The 27,358-nt window shown below is 48.3% G+C and overlaps 1 protein-coding gene across 1 annotated transcript in view; it reads right to left on the minus strand.

The window, feature by feature from the left end:
• Positions 1 to 27,092, minus strand: part of MOGAT2 (monoacylglycerol O-acyltransferase 2) — a 493,563-nt gene extending 466,471 nt beyond the window's left edge. Inside the window, exon 1 of the mRNA XM_069640058.1 lies at positions 26,789 to 27,092. Coding sequence (XP_069496159.1) covers positions 26,789 to 26,882 — 94 coding nt within the window. The 5' untranslated portion in view covers positions 26,883 to 27,092. The remainder of the gene's footprint in view (positions 1 to 26,788) is intronic.
• Between the last annotated feature and the right edge of the window lie 266 nt (positions 27,093 to 27,358).

Below are 27,358 nucleotides of genomic sequence, written 5' to 3' on the forward strand. Positions count from 1 at the left end.
CTCGAAGTCACCCATCTTATTTCGGATGAATCTCAAGTGCACCGTTTGCTGACACGTACATGGGAAGATATCCCCTCAATCAACCATACAGACCCAATCCAGTGCATGTTCTTATAGGTATAGGGGAGACAATGGAGATTGTGATTGGGAATACCCTAATGGGCAGTCTCGATTAAAGCACCAAGAAGCCATGATGCTGACGTCACTAGTGACACCACGACATAGCTGTGTTAGTCATGAAGCACACTTGCAGTTCTGCATCGCATTACACAGACACACACTCGCATACACGAAGAACATGCTTACACAGTTCTAGAGCTAGATGACGGATACATATACATACTGTCAAAGCTTTTATAATTTTTATCATTAGCTAAATGCAGTAACGCAGAAACGCAAGGCAACAAGAGATCCTGAGCAAGCTTTCAGATGCTTAATGCGAATAACACTATGGGACTACAGGGGTATATATGGAGCCTGGTAGGACCATATGTGATATTTTAAGTCTAAGGAAACATTACAGAAGACCTCAAGCTACAGAGCCTGAGATGAGAAGTGCTGATTCAGGCTGCACGAAGAGCAAATCAGGCTCACAGCCAAGGTCAGGGATACACGGCCGGATTCCAAACTTTAAACAACGAGGAACCAGCTGCATAGAAAACAGAATAAATCCTCATAAATGCAAGCTGAAGAGCTCAATTTTGTGGTCTCCAAGCATGCGATACAGTCAAGCCGGCCAATTGGCATTCACTCGTGGTCGGACAGCAGAGCCATTCCCAGCAAGCCAGATGAAGAAGGCAACAAGTTTTGCAGCAATGGAGCGCTCTCTCATAGGCAAAGGTGGTACACTACCAGTTACAATACAGACACAATCGTTCACATCACCTTGAAGAGGTGCACAGAGGGCTGAGAAACAAATTGAGTGCCAGGCCTGGGGAGATCAGCTCTAACTAACCACAGCAAAACAGGGGTGGATGGTAAGGGGCAATAACCAATGGTAAGCACATTACTCTGCAACAATGTAATAGATAGTTTCTTGGAGACGGGACAGGCCAGCCATCTGACATGCAAGAACCAGTAGAATAACCTCTATAGGGCACTTTGATACGCGTTATCACTCTCGATACCCAATCATGTGTGGTGATAGGTTTTTCGGGGAAGGGCCCAGGGATGACACAATTTGTTCACAAAGCCACAATGCACACCAGGGAATATTGAGATGTACTGGAGAATCTTGATTGTGTTGTATGATCCCTGTTGGTTTTTGCAATAAATCACAGTTCTAACTTGCCATTGGCCGAGTCCTCCGTTTATTCTGGGGAAGGGAGTTGGGGCCTTGAGAGTCAGGTGGACCCCGAGATGACCTCTGGTATACCCAGGAGAAATACCCCAACAGAACCAACAGAAAAACGGAAGAAGCAGAATTCATTTACGCAACAGCAAAGCGGAAGAAGCAGGATTGAAAATAAGAGAGAAGCATACCTGCAGAGAAATGAAAGGAGGGAATATCCCCTTCAACGCAGAGCCAGTGAAGAGCACCAGGCAGTAGAGATAGCTCGTGGAACACTGCAGCACTGACCAAGGCCGAGAGCCAAAGGAGCTTCGGTTCGCCGAACAAAAGAGAGACACAACCGGCCCAGAAGTGAACGACCAGCGTCTGTGTTCACCAATCCAAGCATGGGTGAGAAACCCAATAGCCCAAGAAGGGATGAGACGCAAGATACACCAAGGTGGATGGAAAGACAAAACAGCCCAAGGATGTGTGAGAGATACGAAACCCTAAGGCGGGCCAAGAGACAGGAGATCCCAAGACGGGGTGTGAAAAATTAAACACTGAGGCGGGCGCAATAAGCAGGACCGTAAGGCAAGTTGTAAATAAAAACCCTCCAGAGCAGGTAAAAGGCACAAATACTCTATGTAGGGGTGGAAACTGAAAGAACCGAAGAAACGGTGAGAAATAATATGATCCAGGATAGAGTAATTACCAGCTGACCCAAAGAATAGAGATGTTACTACAGGTTTAGAGAAGGAATACAGAGGCATTGGGGAAACCTGATGCCCTTGAAAATGAAGTGTACTAACAAGGAACGGGTAATGTGAGACTCTTGAAGGTGTCTCGCCCGTTAGTCCCCAGTGGCCAGGACACAACCATCGCTATTGGATACAGTTCCTGGGGGAGGACCAGTGCGGGAGGATCACCTGGATGGGGGGTCTTCAGGAAGTGAAGTGGGATACTGAAGGTGGGGACGCAGTACCTTCTTCCTTATGACACCTTTTCTCCATACTACCCCCTAGGATATTTAGAAACTCTACCCCTCTCCCCTTTTTCTACACAAACACTTTCTCACACTGCGAAAGACAACGGACTAAAACCCGAGCCGTTTACCTGACATGTCGCAACACAAGGGTCAGGCATAGTCAGGCAATTGCTGATAACTACACACAGCTGACGGCCCTTTCCCTTCCCCATGGGGATAAAAGGTAGAGCACGAGAGCACACTTTGAGCAAGGCCGAACGCACAAGTAAGCAGCTATTCCGGGACGGCAGTTCAAACGGAGGAGAAAGGCGGTGGAAACCGAAAAGAACGACAGGAGGGAATTGCCCTTGCCCTTTTCAACCCAGAGCCACAAAGCCTTCGATAAAAGAACAGCAAGACTGGGAATTGCAGCTGGCTATTGGTGTGGCAGATGCCAGTGATACACAGGGCACTCCCGCACTGGTAGCCATGGTGGGGAAAAGAGCTTGCCATCGGGGTACCATCCTTGACTCCAACGGAAGAAAAGCCAACAGGTTCAGCACAGCTGGTAAGTCGGAAGAAACTGATAGAGCACAGGACTGTGTTGAGCTCAAAGTTGCAGTGGCAACATTTGCGTAAAAGAAAAGAAGATAATAGACAACAGTCTTTTGTGAACAAGCAAGGTATTAGGATTAGAGTGGTCCGGTGTCGCGTGGCTGCTTATTCAAAAGACTAACGGATTCCCCGCTCCTGAACACGGAGGATATGTGAAGTTGAGAAAACTGCAAGAACCAAGAGGCCCTAGGGGAGGTCAGCGAGAGATGTCAAAGTGGTCATACAAAGGTCAAGTCAAAATCCCCTGTACAGTCAAAAGTTGACACATTGAGAATTGAAAAGCTAAGTGAACTGCATTGTGGTGACAAACGTGAACCAGTATGAGGGATGTCCACAGTGAGTTGTTGGTCTGAGCCCGATTGAGGGAAGCTGACGTGAAGGGGATCAGAGCCCGGCTGAGGGGGATCCTCGGGTGAAGAGTAGTTGCACGACCTGGAATAAATAAATAAAAAAATGTGTTTGTTGTTTGTGATATATCAGGCCCTCTAATGCAAGAGACTTTGCATAAAAGAGACTTGGGCACAGAAGGCACGGATATTGGAAAAAGGAACTGTAAACTCAGGCCGGAGAAGCCCAGCAGTGTGCTGTGCTAGAGATTCGCACCTTGTCCTGTGCTTCAAACATGGGGAAGGGAGACACCGGCCATAACATCCTGACTTATCATTTTGAGAACACTTCTTTCATTCTTTGTGAACATTGTCCCACACTATTTTGTAGCACGGTGGTAAGGATTGGCAAAAGGTTTTTCTTAGTATAGGCCCTTTTAATTTGACTAGACTCCACTAGGACTGTATTATTATTATTTGATGGAAAAAGCTTGCTCCCATCTTAGACTTAGGTCTAGGTTTAGATTAGGCGTTTATCTCACCAATTTTTAAAGTTTAATAAACACCCTTGAACTGTGATCACTTGCATCTGTCTTGGTTTGATACCATGCCTTCCCTACAGTAAGTACAATGTAGATTGGGCTAAGCTGCAACCCTTGTGTGACCACCCGGACACCCACACCTTGCCGTGCGCATGCCACATGTTATGAGTATCCGGGGATAACATAATCAATGCCCAGGTAATTGGATGAGAAGAAGGGCCTGCCCTGAAGAGCTAGCATAGCAATTCAGCTACCAGAACCCCTTACCTGTGGAAGGAAAAAGATTGCCCTGACATCAGTATGAACCATGAAACATTAGATGCTCTCAATAGAATGGATAACCACAATGTACATCCAAGGAATATGATGGGTCTGAAGCAGGTTGTTGTTTATACCATGAATATGAATACATAAATATATAGCATATTAAAATATTGTACACAGATGGGAACAATAAATAATGCACCTTGCTCTCCTCACACTGTATTAAGAAACACAATATTATAAAAGTCAATGCTGTTAGCAAGCCACAATATTAGAGATGATGAATACACCTTAAATAAATAACCAGTATGGCAGTACATAAACATTCTATGTGACCCCTGTAAGGAACTCAAGGTGGCAACAGTAAAGACAGACAAAAGTGACCACAGTCCAAGGGTGTTAATTAAACTGCAAAGGTAGGTTGTAAAAACACTTAATCTAAACCTAAGATGGAGCAAGCTTCGACCATCAAATGAAAATAAGGCATTCCTTGTGGCGTCTTGTCAAATAAAAAGGGCCTATAGTAAGAACAACCTATTGCCAACCCTTACACTAAATATAAAAGAAGTGTGGGATAACGTTCATAAGGAAGAAGGAAGTGTTCACAAAGAATAAGTCAGCATGCAGTAGTTGGAGTCTCCCTTCCCCACGTCTTGAGCATGGGACAAGGTAGAATTCTGGAGCACAGCACACGCTCAAGCTTTCCCAGCATGAGCCGACAGTTACGCTCTCAGTGATCAGGGTCTTCGGTGGTTAAGTCTCTTTTCTACAAAAAGTCTCTTGCCTCCGAGGACCTGATATATTTCACAATAAACAAAGTTATTTTCCTGATGCACGGGGGGTGATGACTTTTCACCCCTCTTCCGGGCTCGGACCGACAAAAAGTTCTTATTGTTATCAGGACCTCTGACAGCTATGGTTTAATGCTTCCAAGGGTCTGACAGGTTCGAAGTACTAAACAAAGGTTCAATAAAAAAGTTCTTTCTGATTGTACTTTTAGGGGTGATAATTCCTCACCCTTGGGTACCCCTCTTCCGGGCTTAGGCCTCTCTCGAATATCACTTTCCATCCATCGAGTTTGCTATGCTTGCTCTTAAGTGTTGCTTGGTGTTGAGTTCACCACGGCTCTCATTCACACGTTTTCTCCTTTCACATTCATAAATCTTCGGGTGATGGTTACTCACCCCTTGGATCTCCGTCGTTCAGGCGCGGTCCCCTTTGGCATTCACAAATCTTCCGGTGATGGCTGTTCACCCCTTGGATCTCCCTCGTTTGGGCTCAGACCCCTTTGGTATTCACAAAGCTTAATGTCTCTTTACACAGGTCATTGTGTACATCCCTCCGCCGGGTTGACTCTTGTCAGCAACTGTATTTCGGGACTTTAGACGTCGCCCCTTTTTATCGGCATCCCTCTTTCACGTTCACCCCTGCTAACTTGGTCAACTGCACATTCAACTTTTATGATGCAGGATTCACTTCCCTTAGCTTCACAACCATCTGTCGGGCAAAGACTTTCAACTGTACAGAGGACTTTACAAGACCCCCATATGACCACTTTGACCCTTTTCTCGCCTTTCCCAAGGCCTTCTGATTCTGGTAGTCTCAACAATCGGGTAATCACCTAGCTTTCCTTGAGTGAGCACCCATGTGGTGCCGGACTCTTCTGCTGCTGGTTTTCCCCTTTTCGATATCAATAGTTTTTGGTTATTTCACAGTTCAATAAGCCGTTTACTACTTTCGTTCAACACAGTTCGGTTTCTTATCGGCTCTCCCCGCGACTCACCGGCTGTGATGAACCGCTTTGCTTTACTTCTCTCTTGAGTCAAGGTTGATGCCCCGGAGATCAGCGTCTCTCCCCGGCTTGTTTATCTGTGGAGGAGGGCCTTGTGCACCATTGAACCCTGCTGCAACACACGCTAGCTATTGTTTACAGTCTTACGATGCCTCTTTGGTATACCACTATTATATTTAGTGGTGATTTATAAAGCGTGCTAACTGTGAGCAAAGTCCCTGTGCTGTCCAGAATGTGCACTGCAACCCCTTCTCTGGCTTTCTATGGATGCTGCGGAACACTGGCTTGTCTTGTTCATGAGAGGTGAGTTGTGTGTAGGATGTACTTGAGTAGCCCTGGTGTTTTTGTTCTGGCTTGGCAGCTACCAAGCTCTCTCAATATTACGCCCGGGAGGGACCATCACTCCATCCCTTCCTGCTCCACAGTACAGCTGGAAGAGGAAGAGCATGTTAGACAACTTGACTTCATATCGATATATAGAATCAAACAGGAGATGGTCTATGGACTGGAGTACCCTCTGTGTTATCATCATTTGATGGAAACAACCACACAACACTCAAATGGGCTTTTTGGGGCCCAACGGGATCTCAATAGTTTACTTTGAAACGTAACATACCGGCACACACCTCAGGCCGCCTTCTCTCTCGGAGATGGCCTGCACTCCCAGCCTGGGCTCTTCCTTTACCTGGGTTACACCAGCTACGCAGCACGGGCGCTTGAGCAAGGCCGCTTCTGGCATATGCAGCCAGCAGGTAGAAGGTCATACTTGATACCGGGGGAGGGACGCTCAACACACCCCCGCTCCTCCAGAAAGCTGATGGACAGGGTGTTGCCATCTACTCCCCTCTTCTTTACAGCTCCCAACCATTTATTTCCCTCACTCTGCCGTCCAAGCACCAATCCGCTTTATCTGGACAGAGGAGACCTGTCCATTCTCCTCTGCCCCGAGATTCCATAGGCTCCTGCGGGAGGAGCCGATGGGTATCCTGCTGATTTTCCTCTACAGGGGCTATATATTATAAGTGTAACCCCACTTCGCTGGGCTCAAATTGAGCCAGGGGTTACATTTGGCCATATTGTCCAGAGGCAGAAGAACTTGTATGGTTCCCTGTAATTTATTGAAAACACAACTTTTCCACTAAACTTCACTGCCTAATGCTTACATAACTGTCACTTCTTCTACTGTACTACACTATTGTACTGCACACCGTAGACCACTCTGTAAGCTGCTGAAATACTGCTGATATGTAAATTATGTAAATCATGTCAACTGTTTTTCTCTGTAACCATCAATACGTCTAATTTGTTGTGCTCCTAAGCAAGTATCCTGTAACAGCGAGGACTGTTAGCGCTTTATAAATCCAAATAAATAAGTGTACTTGAGAGTACCAGTTGCCGGCTAGGGAGCCTTGATATGTGTTAATTGCTAGATCAAAACAAAAGAGGTGATGGCTGGAAGGTTTAGAATTAATCTTAACCTCTGGCATTGCTCTGGGTAACCCTCCAGTCCACCGTACTTCATCTGCCAAGACATTACAGAAAGAGGAAAGACCATATGCAAATCAGGCTTGGGCCCACCCCAAAAGGGGCAGTCCAGCCCAAACTGCTTGGTCACATCCCTTCTGCACATACCACAAGCAACAGCAAGACATGGTTTGGGTTCGTTGGGCCTCATCAGGGAAGAGTAACTTGGGTCTCTCTGCCCAACAGGCACCGGATCCATGTCTAGGCATACCCGTCCCACAGCAAAACAAAGAGGTGATGACTGATAGGTGTAGAATTAAATCTTAACCTCTGGCATTGCTAGGCCTGTATAGGCCTCTGAAGGCCTGCCTAGTTTGCTAGGGCAGAACAGGTGCCAGCTGTCCTGCATAGGGCATATGGGGAATGCCCTTTTCCAGAGGGGGTGTTTATGCCTTAGAGGGTGGTCTGTGGTGCACTTTAGGATAATTGGGTTGAGAAATGTCAAGTTTGCCTTGGCATTGCCATTAGTGCTCTGTTGGTTCTCTGAAGGTTCAGTGTCACAGTGTATGCTCTGCGTTCCTGAGTTTCTCATAATCTGCATTGCATGTTTTAATGGCGTTAGCAGCAGCACGCTGCCGTGTTTGAGATTTTGCACAGCACGTGTATTCTATGTTGTTTCAGCTTTTATTAGATTCTTGTAAATTGGTCTTTTATTTTTACATTCCGCCCAGACAAACATTGGCGCATAAAGCCAATATCACCATAGCAACCGCCACAACGTATGACAGGCCTTTCCATCAGGTTAACAAACCTCCCATATATTAACCTTCCAGGGTGCTCATGGGCACCCCGCTCACTTCTGCAGGCTGACTCAGCACCTTTCCTAATCTCTTATCTTCTACTCCAAGGCTTCTGCTGCTGTGGGAAAGGTCACTGCACACCTTACAGAACTCACAGAGGACGTTAAATCATAATTCTGCAATAGGCAGGGATCCAAAATACGATTGATCAGTCACCTGCGCCCAACCACATCACAGCTTTCCCATCAGCCGCTCCTGCTATTCCACTAACGAGCCCACCCATCACTTTTCTTACAGGGCCTTGCCAGCAATGCCCACAACACTAGCAGAAGAGGGTTATATAGCTCCACTTTACATTAACTGCATGCAATAGATGTCATTAGAATTGAAAACTGGATCCATGTCACCAGAACTACCTTAATTCAGTCCACGGTCTTTAGCCAACAGTCTCTTTCACTCTGGAACTTATAGGTAAATACTCACAATTAATACATGGAACCTGAAGATTCCAAGAGAGGGGGAGCGAGAGAAAGAAGAGTGAGAAAAACTGCATAATTACTGATCGGTAATCCTCATTACTCTTGGTCCTACTCTTCTTCATCACAACACATACATGTTTTATATGATAGTGACCTTTCTAACACAATTAAATATTCCGCCTCCCTCTAGGAGTTCTAACACCTCCCTTCAGCCACAATCCACGGTTCACCATTTCCACATAGGAATATGGGCCCTACCGTCCCCCAGTTGGAGCTGGAAGCTGCTCATAAATACTGTGACAAGGAAGAGTAGGATTAGGAGTAACGAGGGTTGCCAATAAGTAATCAAAGTAATGCCTGCTTGTCCAAGTACCTATTTTTCTTGCATATGAAATGCAGCAATGATGGGGCCTATGAAGAAACACGCACTGCACGCTGTTATACACCCCATCACTAATTTTATTGGCAGACAACTTTCACCCACTTCCCTCTGAGTGTGCAAGAACGGAGAACATTAGTACCAAAACCACAGGCCAGCTAACGACCCACATTCAATCTATAATGTAATGTCTGATGAATGTTTGGTTGGTCCTTGCAGCCACCGCAAATATCTGTCAGAGAGATCCTCAGTGTATCCACCCTGGATCTTGCACAGCTTTGTCCGGTCTATTCCTGCCTATTCAAACTATTAAGGCCTCATCAGGAGTTGGGAGATATCCCTGTGTTAAAACCGTAGAGCGGAATAGCGCTACCACTGTGGGATGCGGCGGAATTAGCGCTGGATCACAACGTGTCGTGAACGTACACACCCCTTCGACAGTAATGCTAAAATTAGTGCCAAAACTGGGCACGCCACCCATAAACCGCCGAACCCCAGCGCATTAATCGTTACCGCTGGTAACTCTGCGCAATTTGCAGCAGAAGAAAAAGTGTCATCGCCGGAACGAGAAGCATGGTGGTAGCCATCTTAAAAAACAGAACCCACCTGAATCCCCAGCTTCCTACAGCCATCCAGACCCAAAAGTCACTGGAATTATGTCGCAAGAGAGGACCAGAGTGAAGGTGCCCGAAAACTGGCTTAGAAAGCCAAAATTCAGTGAGGGGGAGCTACAAGTCCCCACTGATTAGGTGGTGGGTCATTGCTAGGAACTTTATGGAAGCAGGCAGAGGGAAACATCTGGGCAGTGGTAGACTTCAATCTGGCAATCTAAAAGTCAGTAGGTGACGGCAGTAGGCATGGTACCCCGGGATGCTAAAGACTGCTGGAAATGGTGGAATGACCTTCGGGTCAGAGTGCGGGACCTCCTATCCCCACACACACAAAGCCATGACCACAGGAGGCGGCACCACTGAGCCCCTTGCCCTCACACCCTGGGAGAAGAAGGCAAGCAGCATTCTCAATATGGAGGGGGAAATCGAGAAAGTTGGCGGAGTGGAGGTGGGTGCCAGCAGCCAGGAGGCGAGTCAAAACCCCCTCCCCAGCACATTGCCAATGATCAACCAAAGAAAGTGTGCCTTAGCACCAATGGACAGGGACATATGCCAGCAGGCCCAGCATCAGGCCAGGCCAGTCAGGGAGGCCTGATGGGTGCCATATCAGCCCTCCACCACGTGTGAGTTGTGGCATGCGGCCTAAGTGCAATGCACACCATTCCAATGCTGGCGCTGACTGTGCCAGCAGGAATGTGGTGCGCAAGTAACCACGACACTGTGCAGCTGTCACAACAGCATGTGCCAGGCCCTGTTGGGTAGCCCCATGTAGGCATGGCATATGAGCCTGATGGCAGTGTTTGACCCCCTGCACTTGCATGGGTGCAGTGAGACTAACAACAAACCAAACTGAGTACCGCTGCTGGTTCCACAGCATTGTCCCATGGAACCATGGCAGTACCCTGGATGATGCAACTAAATCCACTACCCCCTGGTGTGTCACCAGGGGAGTGCTCGGGGGGCAAATGGGCACATATAATCTCCCCATGCGCTGTTCATTCAAAGGCTGGGCCTGGATGCCAGCATATGTCCAAAACATTATACCACAATATGCATGACCACGCAGAGCCACTATAACGCATGGATGACCAAGCCTGCTGCACCTGCATGGACAGGCCCCCTTAGTCGCACAAGGGCCAAAGGGCACCTGGCCACGGGTCAGACACACACAGCTGCAAACAGAACCACCCTGCTGTGGCCACATGCAATGGCCATGTTGTATCCACAGGAGGGCTTCCAGTACCGCAATTAGCACAGCACTAAATGTTGGCTGTGCCAGCATGGCCACAGAGTGCTGGAATGTGCCAGTTCCTAGGAATTGCAGGATGGACACTAGCTTTAGCAGTGGGGGCAAAGCTTTCTGAGGTTTATCCTGCTTCCTATGTCCCCCTGGATTGTGGTTAGCAGCTCACTTAAGGTCTTCCTGTTGAAGCAGTACATGGTTACCAGCCGAGTGTCCATGAGTGTTGAGGGTGAGGGCCTGATCCTGGGTATGGGCGCTCTCCTTACTTGGCGTCTCCTCCTCCTCCTCTCTGTACCATGTGCCCTGGGCTGGTTTTCATTCCTCCGTAGTTCCAGGCACAGCATGAGCAGCTGCATGTCCCATCTTGCAATGTCTAGTGGCAGCATGGTATTGGTAACTGTGTTTGGGGAAGGTGTGTGCCTTCTGTAGCCCTCTTGAGTGGAATGGGTTCACCTGTGATTTCATTTGAGGCACCTGTATGCATTTACCTCCACCTGGAGGTTGGAGGTAACTGCACTTCGTCTTCGGCGGTATTACTTGTGATGCGATGGTAAATGCGCTTTCCTGTATCAGCGCAAATTCCGCCGGCTGTTATTGCTTCGGCTGTGATTGCGCCGGCTATCATACTGTCTGTGGTATTTTTCCCAACTCATGATTCAGCAAAGCAGTAATTGCAGCAGTAAACCCGTTACAGGCACATTTAAGGGTTACCGCCGGGGTCGTGATGAGGCCCCAAGTCTTTACTCTCCTCTCTTGTATTCTCTTGTTTTTCTACTGCTCTGCAATCAGTTTTGGTCTACCTGTTTATCGACTTGCCCCTCTCCGTTCAATCTATAATTCTTCTGTTCGTTTACTTCTTCATTTATCTCCTCGTGACTCCATTTCTTCTGTGTTACTTTTCCCCCCATTGGCTTTCTTTCGACTCTTGCTTAATATAGAATTTTCTTTGTATTGTTTTCAAATGTCTCTATGGTCTTGCCTCACCTTACCTCTCCTCTCTTAGCTCCTTTTTTCCCCTCTCTCATCCCCTCAAGTCTCAGTCCAATTTTCTCTTATTCATCCCCAGTTCCCCCTGCGCTTTATCCCGCTCGCGCCCTTTTTTTCTTGTAGCCCTAAATCTTGGAACACCCTTCCTTTAGCTATCTAATCTATTTCTTGATTCCCCCTTTTCAAGATTCGCCTAAAGGAACATATGCTCTCTGCTCGGTCATGATGTCTTGTTGTGCTAAGTTTTGTTGTACCATTTTATACATTTCTTCAGCGCTTTGCCGTAAAGCGCTATAAAAATACAATAAAGCAGTAATTGCAGCAGTAAACCCGTTACAGGCACATTTAAGGGTTACCGCCGGGGTCATGATGAGGCCCCAAGTCTTTACTCTCCTCCCTTGTATTCTCTTGTTTTTCTACTGCTCTGCAATCAGTTTTGGTCTACCTGTTTATCGACTTGCCCCTCTCTGTTCAATCTATAATTCTTCTGTTCGTTTACTTCTTCATTTATCTCCTCGTGACTCCATTTCTTCTGTGTTACTTTTCCCCCCATTGGCTTTCTTTCGACTCTTGCTTAATATAGAATTTTCTTTGTATTGTTTTCAAATGTCTCTATGGTCTTGCCTCACCTTACCTCTCCTCTCTTAGCTCCTTTTTTCCCCTCTCTCATCCCCTCAAGTCTCAGTCCAATTTTCTCTTATTCATCCCCAGTTCCCCCTGCGCTTTATCCCGCTTGCGCCCTTTTTTTCTTGTAGCCCTAAATCTTGGAACACCCTTCCTTTATCTATCTAATCTATTTCTTGATTCCCCCTTTTCAAGATTCGCCTCAAGGAACATATGCTCTCTGCTCGGTCATGATGTCTTGTTGTGCTATGTTTTGTTGTACCATTTTATACATTTCTTCAGCGCTTTGCCGTAAAGCGCTATAAAAATACAATAAAATACCAAATGCGTGGACTCTTTCCAGTAGCGGAATCCCAGCCCACTTATAGGCTATGCAAATGACTGTCCGAATCCACTAACTTATGATGACCACCGAGACCTTTTTGCAAGACGATGCCCCAAACATCAGAAACAAGCTGTGCACGTTTCGAATACCTGCAGTCCTCCCAATGTGCATGAGCACTGCCCTCTTAACATCCAATGTATGCTACCTCTCCTCGGGAGGGAAATGTTTAGGAGCCAAGGCCAGAAGGATAATATGCTGGGACTTGTGGAACTTAGAGGCCACTTCAAGGAGGAAATCAGGATCACAGCGAAGCACCAAAGCCTGCGGCACAAACTGCAGGAAATGCTTCCTACACAAAAAGAGCCCCAATCACCACCACCGTGGAGGCAGACATGATAGCTGAAAAGGCGAACACTGAAGAACCTTGAACACCAAGGGGGAGCCGCAGAGAAGTCCACTGGCTTAGAGAGCAAGAATATCTGTAGAAGGCGTCCTACCAGATTCTCTCCTTCAGAGGTGCCCCACCACCCACACACAGGGCACCCTGAACACCTTCAAAGCTGACCACTTTGTTCTCAAAGTTGAAGGAGCCCGCCTCTTCTTAAATCTGTCCAAAAGTCATTTCAGCAAACCTGGAATGCTACACAACAGCACCTGCAACCCATGTCGCATGAACTGGGTCACAAAATGCTTTCAACACTCGGTTGGTAGTTTCCCTTTGATTAGAGGGTTCTCTGATGTAGAAAAAAGATTAAAAAACTCAACGTTTGTGACGTTGTAGCAAATCGGGATAAGTAATAACGCTCAATGTTGTAGTATATATTGGTGATTTTTAATTGCAGTTTAGCAGACACGTGTTTCGACCGAACAAGGGTATTTTTCAAGGCGTAGGTGTGGGTGCAGGTATGGTATGCTATGAAGAATAATGCTCTTAATTCGAGCCTCCGAATGGGATTGCCATAGGCCTTAAAAAATAGCCTTGTTGAGTCGAAACATGTGTCGGCTAAACTGTGCAATTAAAAAAATCACCAATATATACTACAACATTGAGCGTTTTTACTTATCATGCTTTAGACTTCCTATGAAACGTATCTGCGTGAAGACTTTACACATTATATTCTCTTGTTAATCACATAACCTAGCACCCTCAAAAGACAGTGTGAAGGGGTCACTTTTTGAGAACCTGCAGATTGTCAGTGTCTGAGGTGCAAATGCTGCCTGCCAGAAACCGTTGAACCCGCAGCCATGGCAACAGCTCGGGCGCCATCAAATGCTAAGTCTGATAGAAACTTCACCTTAATACTTACGTCCTTCAGTATCGGGGCAGATTCCGCTCCTTCCAGAATTGCATCGTCAAGATTGTGAAAACTCTGCAAGACAATCGAGGCAGCAAAGGATGTACTAACCTGAGACTTCCTCAATACTGCATCCACCTTATGATCTGCAGGATCATGCGCAGCAGCTTCTTCAGTCGCCGTGGGAGCATCTACCCAGCTGGCCGTGATTGGATCAATCTCCACCACCAAAGACACCTCCTCGCCTCGATGAATACAGTTTGGCCATAAAGCCAGGAAGGGAGATCTTCTTCTGGGTGTGTCTATGTAGTGAACATATTGTCCTTGATATCAGGAATCAGAGGCAACCCCAGATTGGGGAGATTTCTTGAACTGGTAAACGTTTGGGTCTGCTGATGTCCCCGGCGCTCCTGAGGGGAGGATCTCATTTGATCAGCCAACTCCCGCTGGTTCACCCCATTTTGGCGCGGCAGTTTTCAGCGTCTGCTGTTTTGGCGCAGAACTTTGGCTGCAGATCCCACAAAGTGGCGCAAATGCCAATTCGGCACAAGCTTTTTGGCGGGAGGGTTGTTGAGGCGGCTGACATTGCAGCCTATGTGCAAATGACCCCCCATGTCAAATTGACCCTCGGGGACTGCCCTAACCCTGATAATAACTCCTCATTTGATCTCAGAGACAGAACTCATTCTATGCAAACACAAATTGCACTCAGCTGAGTTAATAAATAAGAGAGCCAACCACGACCTTGGGCAAAGCGCTTTGTAAATAAACCGGGCGAAGGGCGAAAACGGGGTGCATGCAACGAGTTGCTCACAGAATTCGGAATACAAAAAATGAATGAGCGGAGCTCGCCTCCATGTCCCATCTTTCTTATCTGAGACGTGAAGGCACAGACGTTTGTGGGACAGTTACTCTGAGCAGCGAATACCCCCCCCCCATCCACCTACACCGTTTACAAAGTGGTGTATTGCCGATTGTGAGAGCAGTGTATATCATTTGCACTCAAGGGAATGTGCCCATCAAAGATTGTTCACCGGTGTCTGCGCTCTTTAGACCTGCAGAAGCTCAATTAAGGGCCCGTATTGGGGTCCCATGCCTAAGAGGCCAGGAGCTGCCGTGGATTGTGTGCGCTGTAGACACGGACGGTGCATTGACGTCAGAGGGAAGCTAGATTCCATGGTCCGTGACAGTCATCGTTTTGTCTGCACTTCCCTTTGCCACTTTAAAGACTCGCACGCTTCATTTATGTATTGTGTGTGTGTGGGTTTTATACTTGGCGACCCTACTAGCACAGACGGCTCAAAGCCCATATTTTACTAGAAAGATGAACGAAATCCTCCGATTTTGGCGGGCGCCCGGCTGCTGGAAGAGCTGCAAGTGCTCCTGTGCCGGGTGCCCGCCGCTTATGTAGCCCAAGCTCCTCCTTCTTCCTTTGTTACCCTTCGCGGGCTTTTGCGGGCTTTTGGCGCCCTTTCCTCTGTTCACCTTGCCGCCCTCTCCCCTGCCCCTGTTGGGGGAGGGACGAGAGAGCGGAAGGAGGAAGGCCCCTGCCCCGGTTATCGGGGTGCCTCCTCCATTCTCTTCGCTCACCCGTTCGTCACCTTCATAACCTGGGCATTTGTCCATTAGCTATGCCATTTGTATCAAACATTTCTCATTTTGCAAGCCCCTTTCCTTTCCCCTCCAGTAAGGTGCTTCATGAGACATTTCTTTTGTTTTGGCATAACAAGGCCGCAGATTTATTTTTACATATACATAACCACTGCAAACAGGTATTAAAAATTAGATCCAAAAGGTGTGGTGACTGCTCCTCGTCCTGCTTCCCCCCTTTACCTCCATGTTGAATTGCAGGCACAACTCCCCCAAGGCCTTCGAGACTGAGAAACTGCCTGCCCCTGCAGGTCTTTGCGGACTGGGGGAGCGCCGTTTGTTGGGGGGGAAGTTGAGCCCCAATTGCTACCGCCAGACACCCCCGCCGTTTAGGCTCCCAGGAGGCGCTGTCTAGAATGGGCGAAGCCCCTTCCGGTTCAGCAATGGCTCATTCGGAGTCTTTGTCTTATCATAGGTTGGCACAACCCGCCACGCCAAAGGTGGGTTACCGCCCACCGTGGCTCCCCCCTTTCCGGGCTTATAACTCCAGTAATTTTGTGCAGATATTCCAGAAAAACAAATCCATTCCTTGCTCCGACAAATGCACTCCGTCTTTCAAGTAGTACTCCCTGTTTTTCAGGTTGATCAAACCATGTCTGATATGCTGAAAGCCTCTCCCTTTGCAAAACTTAACCATGGCCCAATTCAACTTCCTTCTTGAATTCTCCCCGGCCGCCTGACTCTCAGCGGCCCTCCATTCGTGCCTCGAGATGATTTCTTACCACACGATTTCGGTCTCCCCCATTTCCGCCGATAACTCCTGAAATGAAGACATCATTTCCCTGAGCAAGATCCCCCTCCCCAGACCAGCCAAGTCATTGCCACCGAGGTGCACCACCAGAACATCGGGCCTCCGATGTTCCCTCAGGAGTCTGCGCACGTGCCCCCGCAGCCGTGCCCACTCCATACCTGGCACTTCCTGCCATTGCACCCAGTATTCCCCGGCGGTCAACTCCTCTTGCTTGGCTTGACACAAACGAAAGGCCCACCACCCAGGCGGACCGTCGCCTTCCTTTCGTCGATGCTACTGAGAGGAGATAAGAGGGGGGGGGAGCTGTTAATCTTACATTTTGCCGGGCCTGCCTTTCGCATAAAACAACTGGACTTCCAGCCCCCAATCAGCTTGATTGCTTCTGCTCCCAGGCCCATCCCTGCTGCTGACGTGGCTGCCCCTATCCCGAAGGAATGTGTCCCGTAGACCCCCATCGAGAACCCTGCTTCCACTAGTGCCATGTCCATTACCTATTTAAAATGAAAAAGGCTTGAAGCTGACCCATCGCTATGCACCAAAACAGGCTCCTCCTCCCCCGTGCGAATCCTCAACCTCAAATACGCGCTTACGCATCCTACTGGACAAACCGGGCTGTCCCGGGTACCTCCTAACATGGTGCTTCTGCCTTTCCCTGTTTGATCCGTCTTGGATCTCCTCAGCAACATGTATACCCGCTCTCCTTGTACCCCTATGTCACAGCTCCTCAGGAAACTCAAACCTTTACCCCTTCTTGTTGGCTGGCACCAATTCGCTTACCCTTAGCGCCCCACTTTTAGCAATATAAATTTTGCGATAACATTTTTCCCGACCCAAGAACGCTCCCCCCTTGTGTTTCACTTGAGCATTTTTAATTCAACCCACAGGCCCCTAGCATCAAGCAACCTGGCTGCCGTACCGTGTACTCCCACGGTCGTTCTTGTCTGTTCTGGAGACTATGTATCTGACATATTATGTTATGATATGTTATTTTGCATTTATATAGCGCCTTAAAACCCATCGGTATGGTCTGAAGGCGCTGGTAGGTTGAACGACTTTGGGAACCGAACATAAGATATGCATGTACCCCTGGTCCTACGGCCAGATCATATGCCACCAAAAAGTCCCCTAATATCAAAACTCGAAACTGTTTGTGCCTGTACCTTGCCAATGGGTCCTCCTTTGATAATCCTGTCACAGAATTCAGCCAGTTAATGCACACTCAATGCCTTCCTACCAACTGCAATACCTGTCTCCTAGTCCGTTGTAAAGGCTGCCTAAGCCGTACCTGGTCGGGTCATGTTAATCGGCACGCATCTTCATTTCAAATACAAACCATTGTGAACACATTAAAATCTCGACCCTGGGGCCCACAAGAAGTCCCTGAAGCGGAGCCGCCTCTCTGCTAACATCATACAATATGCTTAATGGCCAGCATTTTATCCGGGCGGACCAGGTGCTGGACTCTGGTCTGGTTAGTGTCGTCCTGCTCCCAAGCGGGATGAAACTACTTCTGCATTTATATAGCGCTATGAACCCTCAGGTATCTGTGCGCTGCTTATTCTTACCGAACAGCTGAGTTTGGCCCTGCCGGGAATCGAACCTGTGTCCCCAGGTTCAGCCCAGATGTCAAAGTGAGGGCTCCCTCCTGTCATGCAGCTCTACTTGATGCTGGCCACCCGCGAAAGAACGTGACTCCGTACCGCAACTTGCGATGCAGCCGGCTCTCCCTGAGCATCGCAAGGCCAGCCCTCATTCACCCGCCGCCCCCGCGCAATTTGTACCACAATTACTGATTGCAGGTGCCCGTAATTAGCCCACCTATCCCTGTGCAACGGCCCTGCTCGCGCGTGACTCCCTTGAGGAGGCCATGATTAACCCCTTCGCCAGACCCTCAACCGCCACGTGAAACCTGCGGTCTTTACGGTCATAACTCCCCCATGGCCACATTAATCCCATCTTTAGGAAACCTGCTATGCGCATCCGTTCCAAACGTGGTGAAAGACATCGTCTGGCCACCATGCTGGTTAATGCCCCATGACAGTAATGTAGGCGATCGTAATTGTGAACACATTCTGTTCACAAATGTAACCCATAAACTGATGGTGATACTCCCAGCCACAGATGCCGACCCTCCTGCACCAGGTGAAGCCCGACATTTTGAATAAGTGGCACACTAGCCACTCGAGGCACCCTGGTTCCTGTTTCCCCTTCACACGGGCCTACCTCTACGCGCTATTGTGCACTAAGGCTGTTCCTCCAATAAACTCGCAGAACAATTGAAGGATTTGCCCAAAAGCTTTCTCCCCAAAAGACATCGCCCATAATACTTGATTTTAGTGCGTACAATTCCCTTATCCCTACGACATTTTTCTAAGCACACCAGTGCCCTAGAAACCGTGTGTTCTTAAAACCAAAAGGAGGCCTTCCACCATGCTGTGCGCGACCTCAAAGGAACTCCCTTTCTCCTGCATAGCTAATGCGCAGCCTAGCGGCAAATAGCCAAAAATTTAACCCCGCGACCGCACTGGGGATGCGCCCTGTGCTCAACGGGTGACATGGAGTGTACATCGTAGCAACCTACCTTCCTAACACGACGATGACCATCCGCAACCCCAAGATAAATTTACAGAAATTATTTAAAAAGTGTATCCACCTGTATTACAAATTCACCCAATGCGCAGACGCATTTTTCTCATGAACCAAGCCGAACGTTCCAATTAACTCGCTACTTGACGTCACTGCGTCACTGTTTGCTTCAATTCACAGTCATCCCCATCCGATGTTCTTCCTCCCCTTCTGAAACTGCCTGCTACAACGTGTACAGGCATCCTAGTTCACATTCATGTGATCACCCACGACACATGTTCCCCCACTCGTCAACCGGCGACTTATGAAACACCTTTTGTGTGGCGGAGGTCCTCGCTCATGCCCCTTGCAACTTTTCTCATATATCGGGAGACCTCTTCACAACTTAAAGATGTTGCCCCGCGTTGATACACTGCTACTGAATTATTCCAAACTCGCACATTACAAAAGCGCAGGGTCATTTCGGTAACTCATGTCATGTACTACTTTGCAGTTCTATGAGCTGTTTATATTAGGAGTGCTCTATAGATTTACCACAGCCTGCATTCCCGCAACCCATGCGGGGTGGTTACATAACTTCATGCCTTGCAATATTACACGGATGTCCTGTAATGGCAACGGCAACCCCCTACACCACTAGCCAAGAGTTCACAACTGGAAATATCGCCTGATTCCAGAGCAGGTGGCAATGCGGTATACAACAACACCATACACGCTGCAGTACAAACTAAAACAACTCACAGCAATCTACCAACACTCCAATATAGCACAGAACGCTGCCAGTGATGCCCAGACGCCATGACCTATACTACTGCCAGCCCCACTACAGATTGTAGCACTGAAAATCCCTAGCTCACAGGTTAACACACGAGCCGTGTACCATCCTAATATTCGCTGGTGCCACCGCGCAAGGTTTCACCCCCCTGAAAGTTGCTGGTGCCACAGCATAAGTTTTCACCCCCCTGAAAGTCGCTGGTGCCACAGCATAAGGTTTCACCCCCCTGAAAGTCGCTGGTGCCACAGCACAAGGTGTCACCCCCCTGACAGTACAACCTTCGTTTTATCAAAAGGGGGGCTTGCTACAGCCGTTTCGTACCCCTGTACCATACAACAGTTATGCATCTACGCAATTAAGTGCCACTCATTATGTTCATTCTAGTAAAGCATTAAGTTCAAATCAAAATAACACTCGGATGAACTAACAGTCTGTTGATACAATTTGCACAAACATCGATACGAAATATACACAGCAGTTTCAAACGCGTGTATTTCCAAAATACATCGACTCTGGTGGGACTCGAACCCACAACCTTTGAATTGCTTCACAGCAACCTTAGAAGTCCAACGCGCTATCGATTGCGCAACAGAGCCTCCTAACAGGCTTAGCACAGTGTGCATTTTTATAGCGCTACGAATTTCTACCTACGTGTGCGGTGCTCATTTATCGACCTCGGACGGATGAAAGAAAGAGTTCGGCCCCGCCGGGTTTCGAACCTGCGTCAGCATGTTCTGCACAGATGTCCAAAGCGAGCATCGGAAACGGAACCTCACCCTATTGCCGACAGCATCCTCCGAATTCTATGCCTGTGCCTCTCCTGACAATCTCACTAATCTATCTCAGAAGGCATCTCTCCTTCTCCAAGCAACTGGCCATAACACTTTTCTTCCTTCCTGGGCTTTCACTTTCACTTCCCACACCCCTGTACTGTTCTGCTGCTTTACCTGTTGACCAAATAAAAAAAAAAAACAGAATCGAATTTAGCTGTGTTGACATCCTGCTTTTCATGGGTATGTGCTGACCGGTTACCCCCTCTGCCCTCTGTCTGGTCTGTTATCTGTTAGCTCACCCACATCATTTCCCATCGTTTCTTCCCTATCCTGTTCATGTCTCCCTGTGCGCTTGCTGCCTCCTTGCCTACCATCTCCCACGTACCTCAACTGCTCTGCCTGATTAAGTGTGCCACACTCTGTGCCCCTTATTGTGGTGCTTTCCTCCTCCCCCATTTTCTCTAACTGCTTCTCCATATCCTATCCTTCACCTCTCACTAAGTCTGGCAGGAACAAACTCAAGAAGGACATACTGACCTCCAACCCAGGCCTTCCTATCACTGACATCTACGTCAGTGCTTCCACCAGACTCTCACCGACATCCTCTTTGTCGTTCCTTCTCCCGACCTATGGACTCTCCATATGGCCACTCTGCTCTCTCAATCTTCCTCACCCATAAATGTTGGCACCCGCTGGGAGGCCATCCTTGCCTCCTTTTCCACCTCCAGGGCCATCATAAATGTCTACTGAAATAGTAACATCCTGGTACGAGGGCCTCAACCTCTTACTTTTTGATATGCTCCTTCCTCGCTTTATCAACTTTCCTCCTCACGGGCACCCTTGCCACCTACTATTAGGGCTGCCCAGGCTCCCTTTCCAGCTATGCCTACCATGGCTACCTTGCCTCCTACCAACCTCACCACCGCTGTCACAACTCCCCCCTTGTCGCTTTCAACTGTACAGGCTCCCTTGCCTACTCGCACTACACTGACAACCTCATCATCCTCTTCCACCCTGCTGCCTTGGCCACCCACTGCTGCCGCATCTGGAGCTCCCTTGCATCCTGCGGACACTGGCTCCCCTGCCATCTTCCACTATCCCGGCTACCCTGCCTGCCACCTCCTTGCTAACACCCTTGCCTCCTCCTACCTCTATCTCTCAGGCACTCTTGCAGCTTACGGGGGGAGGGACTCAGTCCCCTGCACCCCCCCATAAGTCATTCAAAAATGGCAACTTGCTCCATGTTTCCATACTAAACTCTGACTCTGCTGTGACATCTGCCACCTCCTTGAACTCCTGGACCCTGATGTTCTTGCTCTGACAGAGACACGGTTTAAGGACAGCTCTGTCACAAGTTTTGACAAACTTCACCCTGAAGGCTACAAGATCCTCTCCGTGCCCAGGCCCAACATGTCAGGAGGTGGAGTAGCTGTGATCTTTCCTGAGTGGATACCTGTTACCATTATCCCCACTCAGGCCTTCTCCTCCTTTGAAGCCTGGTCTACAGGCATTCTCTCTCGCCTGTCGCCTCTCTAATTCTGGCCACCTTCTATTGGCAAACGGGGCAGTCTACCCTCTTCCTCTCGGAATGGGCTGACCTGGCCTCTTCTCTCCTCTGCTCCTCTTCCCAACTCCTCTTGCTGGGGGATCTTAACATCCATCTTGACTCTCCGGACTCTTCAGGACCTTTCCGCAACCTGTGTGACTCCCTTTCTCTTTCCATTCTACCAGCTGGTCCAACACACAGTGCTGGCCACACCTGGGATGCTCTCATCTCCACAAACATCCCACTCTCTATTCCTCTCACTACGTGAATCTCATCTCTTCTCTCTTTTCACTTGCAACTCTCTTCTCCTTGGCAATGGAACACCCTACACCACCTCCTGCCTTCAAGGTCATCCAACCCATGAAAGGTGTGTCAGCGGCTGCCTTTGCCTCCACCTACTCTCCTCCTTCTACTCCTGCGGCTACCACCCTGATACAGCCTTAACTTTCAGCGTTCCATCTCCAACACTCTTGACATTCTTGCCCCTGTCATGAGGGTCCGACAGGAGCCTGCCAAAAAGTGCAACTCTTGGTACGACTCCGATCTGGCTGCCCTTAAACGCAAGTGCAGAGCAGTGGAACGGAAATGGCGACCTTCAGGTGCACCCTCTGACAAACTGGCCTGACGCCTTCTTCAAAGGCAATATAGAATATTGTTTAAAAATTGGTAAGGCAGGCAGTTGCCAGTCAAGTTTAGCTTCTCCTCCAAACGCACGTGTTCATGACTCCAACAATCTTCAGGGAGGCTGTTTTACTTTGCTTTTTCAGGCGTATCTTCTTTTCCTTTTCAGGTGTGGCAGGTTAATTGACTGTAAGGATTCTGGTACTTGTATTTTTCGCAACTTTATTTTACTTGCAGGTGACTGGAAACAACTCCCTCCATAGCACAAATCTTCCCCTTGATGGGGGAGGGGGAAAGCCTCCCTGAAGATTGATGGAGTCATGAAAACATGCGTTTGGAGGAGAAGCTTAACTTGACTGGTAACAGAGCGCCTGCCTTACCAAAATTTAAACATTGTTCCAGGAGCCCGGGCTCAAAAGGCAGCAGCAGCAGGGCCATCATGCTTTACAATGGAGAGCCACAACCGTGGCTTTCCCCCTCGCCCCATCAAGGGGAAGATTTGTGCTATGGAGGGAGTTGTTTCCAGCCACCTGCAAATGCGAAAAACACAAGTACCAGAATCCTTGGAGTTAATTAACTTGCCACACCTGAAAAGGAAAAGAAGACACGCCTGAAACAGCAAAGAAACACAGCCTCCCTGAAGATTGATGGAGTCATGAAAACGTGCGTTTTGAGGAGAAGCTTAACTTGACTGGTAACAGAGCGCCTGCAGTACCAATATTTAAGCAATATAGAATATGCATCCGCTCCAAGAAAAAGAGTCTACATTCAAGCCTGCCTCTCCGGGGCATATAACAATACAGCCAAATCTTTCAAAGTCTGCAAGGAATTGGCCAACCCTTCTGCATGCGCATCCTCTACAGCGCCCACCCAGGCCCTTTGCCTAGCCCTGGCCGCACATCTCACCACCAAAACAGAGGACACCCTGTGCTCTCTCTCTTCTGCTCCGCAATTCACTCTTGGTGTGCTGCTGACGATCTCTGCCTGAATGCCAATATGACAGAGATCGTTCTCATTGAAACCCTTGCTCCCGCTGCCCCACTTTCACACTGGCCGGCCCCCTTGGCCCTGTGCCCTCATCTACCAATGAGGCAACAAAACCTAGGGGTCATCTTCGACTCCACTCCTTCTCCCCTCACAACTCCGACATCTCCAAAAAATCCCACTACCAACTGCTCCTCCTGAGAAATATTCTACCTTTTCTCACTTTCCCCCAGAGGCTCACCACCTCGAGAGCCCTGGTTCTCTCTAGGCTGGACTATTGCAACAGCCTCTTCCTACTTCTACTCTCCGTCCTCTACAACTCATCCTGAACAGAACCGCAAGACTTAACCTTGGCCTCAAGGCCAGGGACTGCATCTCTCTGGCACTGAAATCCCTGCACTGGCTCCCTGTGGCTGCAAGGATCAAGTTCAAGAGCCTCTGCATAATCCACAAGGCTTTCTGGGCCCTGGGCCCACACTATGTACAATGCTTTCTTCCTAAATACTCTCTCTCGTAGAGTCCTCCGCTCATCCTCTTCCAACTCTCTGCGGATTAGCTGCTTTCACAAACAGGAGATTTGGGGGGAGATTTTTATCCTCTGCAGGTGCCGCCCTCTGGAACAGCCTCCATGCCTCTCTCCGTCTTGAACCAGATCACTTCAAGTTCTGGAAACTCCCAATACCTTCCTCTTCTCATCCTCCTTCCCTCTCCCCTGCTAACCCCCATTCTTTTTCTCTCTACCTTCCTTCCCCTTTGTCCCCCCCTAAAGTTTTGCTGACTGGTGGCCTGGTTCACCTCCAGAGCTTTACATGTCCGAGGCTCCCCCACCAGTCTTCTGCACTTGCCTCCAGGCCACTGCACTAGGTTCTGCATTACTGCACTTTCATCTTACGCTCCCAAGCGGGGCAACCTCTCTGCACTTAACCCAGGCCCCTTTTGGGCTGGACATGTTTTGTTCTTCGCCCATCCCCCCCTTCCCCGCACCTCCATCTGTACCCATGCATGACCTAAATGTACTTTTGTTCCCCCTCCCTAGCTTGGTCACAACTGTAACACTTCCTGCACTTGCACTAAGAGAAATGCAATCAGGCCTAGTATGCTAGTTATTCTGTTAGATCATTCGGACACTTGAAGGCCTAAAAATGATTACTGTACACCCTTGTTACCTTCCTGCTTTGAAGCACTCCACCTGTTTACAAGCGCTGTATAAATAAACAATTACAACTACAGTTACCTGCTACGCTTCTTATGCTTCTTGCCCGAAGAGGAGGGAGAATCAAGAGCCTGACTCCTCAGAAAAAGCCTCCTCCCAATGCTTACAAGCATGCTTCCTTCCATAACCACTCATGAGACCAAACAGCGGAGTTGCTAGGTCTGGAAAGGATCCGTGGCTACACTAATGTTGGGACTGTCAGTAGTAGGAGCAAGCTAGCCTTTTGGTTGTAGTCTCTGAGCTTCTATCTCGGGCTACAACTTAAAGACCCGGGGCTATAGCCCCCCAGTCCCTCCTAGCAACGCCTCTTCAAGAAAGAAAGAAATGGTCACAGAAGCAAAAACTGCCAACCATCCAGTTGTAATGCCACTAAAGTAGCTGTGCGTCCGTGTTCCTTAAAACCCCCCCAGCAGCATACCGCTGATGCCACTTAAGGAAATAGGCATCCAGTTGCCTCATCCTAATCATAGGCAGCAACAGCCGACGTCCACAAACCAGAGTAAGCTATGGGTGAAGGGAGGTGATATACCTCATGGAGGGCGGTATGCAGTGTTTTGGCACAGTGCCTTTGGTGCAGGTCCCTTTTAGGAACCCCCTACTGGCTGCATGCTATGTTTGCGCGGCACAGCAACCTATTTGTGCATGGAGCGTTCACTCACAGGACATCTCTAAGTACTGAGCAACTAGTGTTTGCTTAACTATACCGTCAACCACAGCACTGCATTTATCCGTGCTTCAGTTCAGTGGAGTAACCTTGCTGAAAATGCTGGAGGGTGCGGGGGGGGGACATGAAATCTAAAAGAAAGGTGCCCCTGCCAAAAGAATGGGGGCAAAATGGTGTGCCACTAAAGTTGGGGGGGCAAATACCCTTGTCCTCCCCCTAAAATTACTTCGATGCTTCGGTTGACAATATATTTAAGCAAACATCAATATCTCGGTGTGCAAGCCCCTGCACCCGGCTGGCTGTGGCCAAAAGGGCGTGCCTAAAAGTAACCTGCGCCACACGCGCCACACCGAAAGCACTGCACCAGAATGCCCGTCCTCGCCTGGAGGGTGGGGCAGAACAATACTTCATGTCATGGAAGCTTATGAGTAAGAGGGACGTGGAGGTAATGAAAAGTAAGGAATACGATTAATTTATTACAGAAGTTGTGTTGTGGAGTGGTCAAAAGATGACATGTTTGCTGCTTGACAAAAGAGGTTCTGAAATGTTCCATTAACATATTACAATTCCTTCATATTTAAGGGAATTGCACTATGAAGGAAGGTGTTCTTCAATGATACACAAGTAACTGCGTCTTAATGTGGCAGAGAAAACTCTTACGTTCTATTCCGCATGGACTGCAGGACCCAAATGTTTTGGACTACGACTCCCATGAACCTTCATCATTAATAATGCTGTGGAGGGCAGTTGGAAGTTGTAGTCCAAAACATCGGACGAGCCAAAGTTTTCAAATGAGACATGTTTTCAGAATGAATATATATTAAAGCTCATTATGTATGTAACTTGTTCTCTTACACCTCTATTATGCATGACCCAATGCCCTTAAGGGCATTGACATTACGCACACCTAACGAAAGGACTAATTTAAGGAAAACTAGCCCTGTACGTTTTTTCAAGATCGTAGCAGCTAGTCGTTTCTAGTGGACCAAAGCACAGGGGATACATCCCCACCAGCAATCACACAGACATATTATTCAGTTAGGGCATTGAATGATTACAAAAAATATGCATGTTTCATGAAAAACGTGTTACAAGTTGCAATATGACAACGTCATCTGTTGTAGGAGACGGAAACGAGTTGCAGAAACGCGAAGCCGCTTGAGAAGAGCAGCAAGTGCACTGGCTTTTCCGCCATGATCTCTGGTGCCACTCTCTGCAGGAAGTGGCCGGAAATACACTTACCGAGAGCCAGGAAGGAGTAGACCCACTGGACCACTGCCGCTGTCTGCAGCCTCCTTTCCAGGGGAGTGGAGAGCGGAGCGAATTTGATCGACATCTTGGGGGAAAGTAGGCGCTATGAACGGAAAGGTTGTGCCGCGGAAGAAGGAAAGAGAGTCCAAAGTCAGACTGATATCTTACACGGGCTCGTGGGATGTCGCAATATGGAACGTACAGGGTGGGGCATCATGAGGGGGGGCGAGGCCCACCCTCTTTGCCCAGGTTCGAGATCAGCTGTTTTCAGAGTTGTGCTTGACAGCTGATGGGTGTGCATATTTGTTTGATGAACGAAAAAGTTTAAAACTTTTTTTTGTGTGTAAACTACGAATTTTATGCATATTTCATGTGTAGCTACAATCTGCCTGGAAAAAGTTTTACAGTTGTCTTGGGATCGAAATACGGTGACCGTCACCAGTTTTAAAAAGTAAAAAACCGGAACAGGGAAACTAGCATAAAGGTAGGACTAGCTCTTGAAAGTGACTGTCAAGGCACTACACTTAAGTAGCGGTTGGAGTAGAATGAGGTTTATGTGTT

Source organism: Ambystoma mexicanum, chromosome 7q (genome assembly GCF_040938575.1).
Source record: "Ambystoma mexicanum isolate Mex_15411 chromosome 7q, UKY_AmexF1_1, whole genome shotgun sequence".
Taxonomy (NCBI): Eukaryota; Metazoa; Chordata; class Amphibia; order Caudata; family Ambystomatidae; genus Ambystoma; species Ambystoma mexicanum.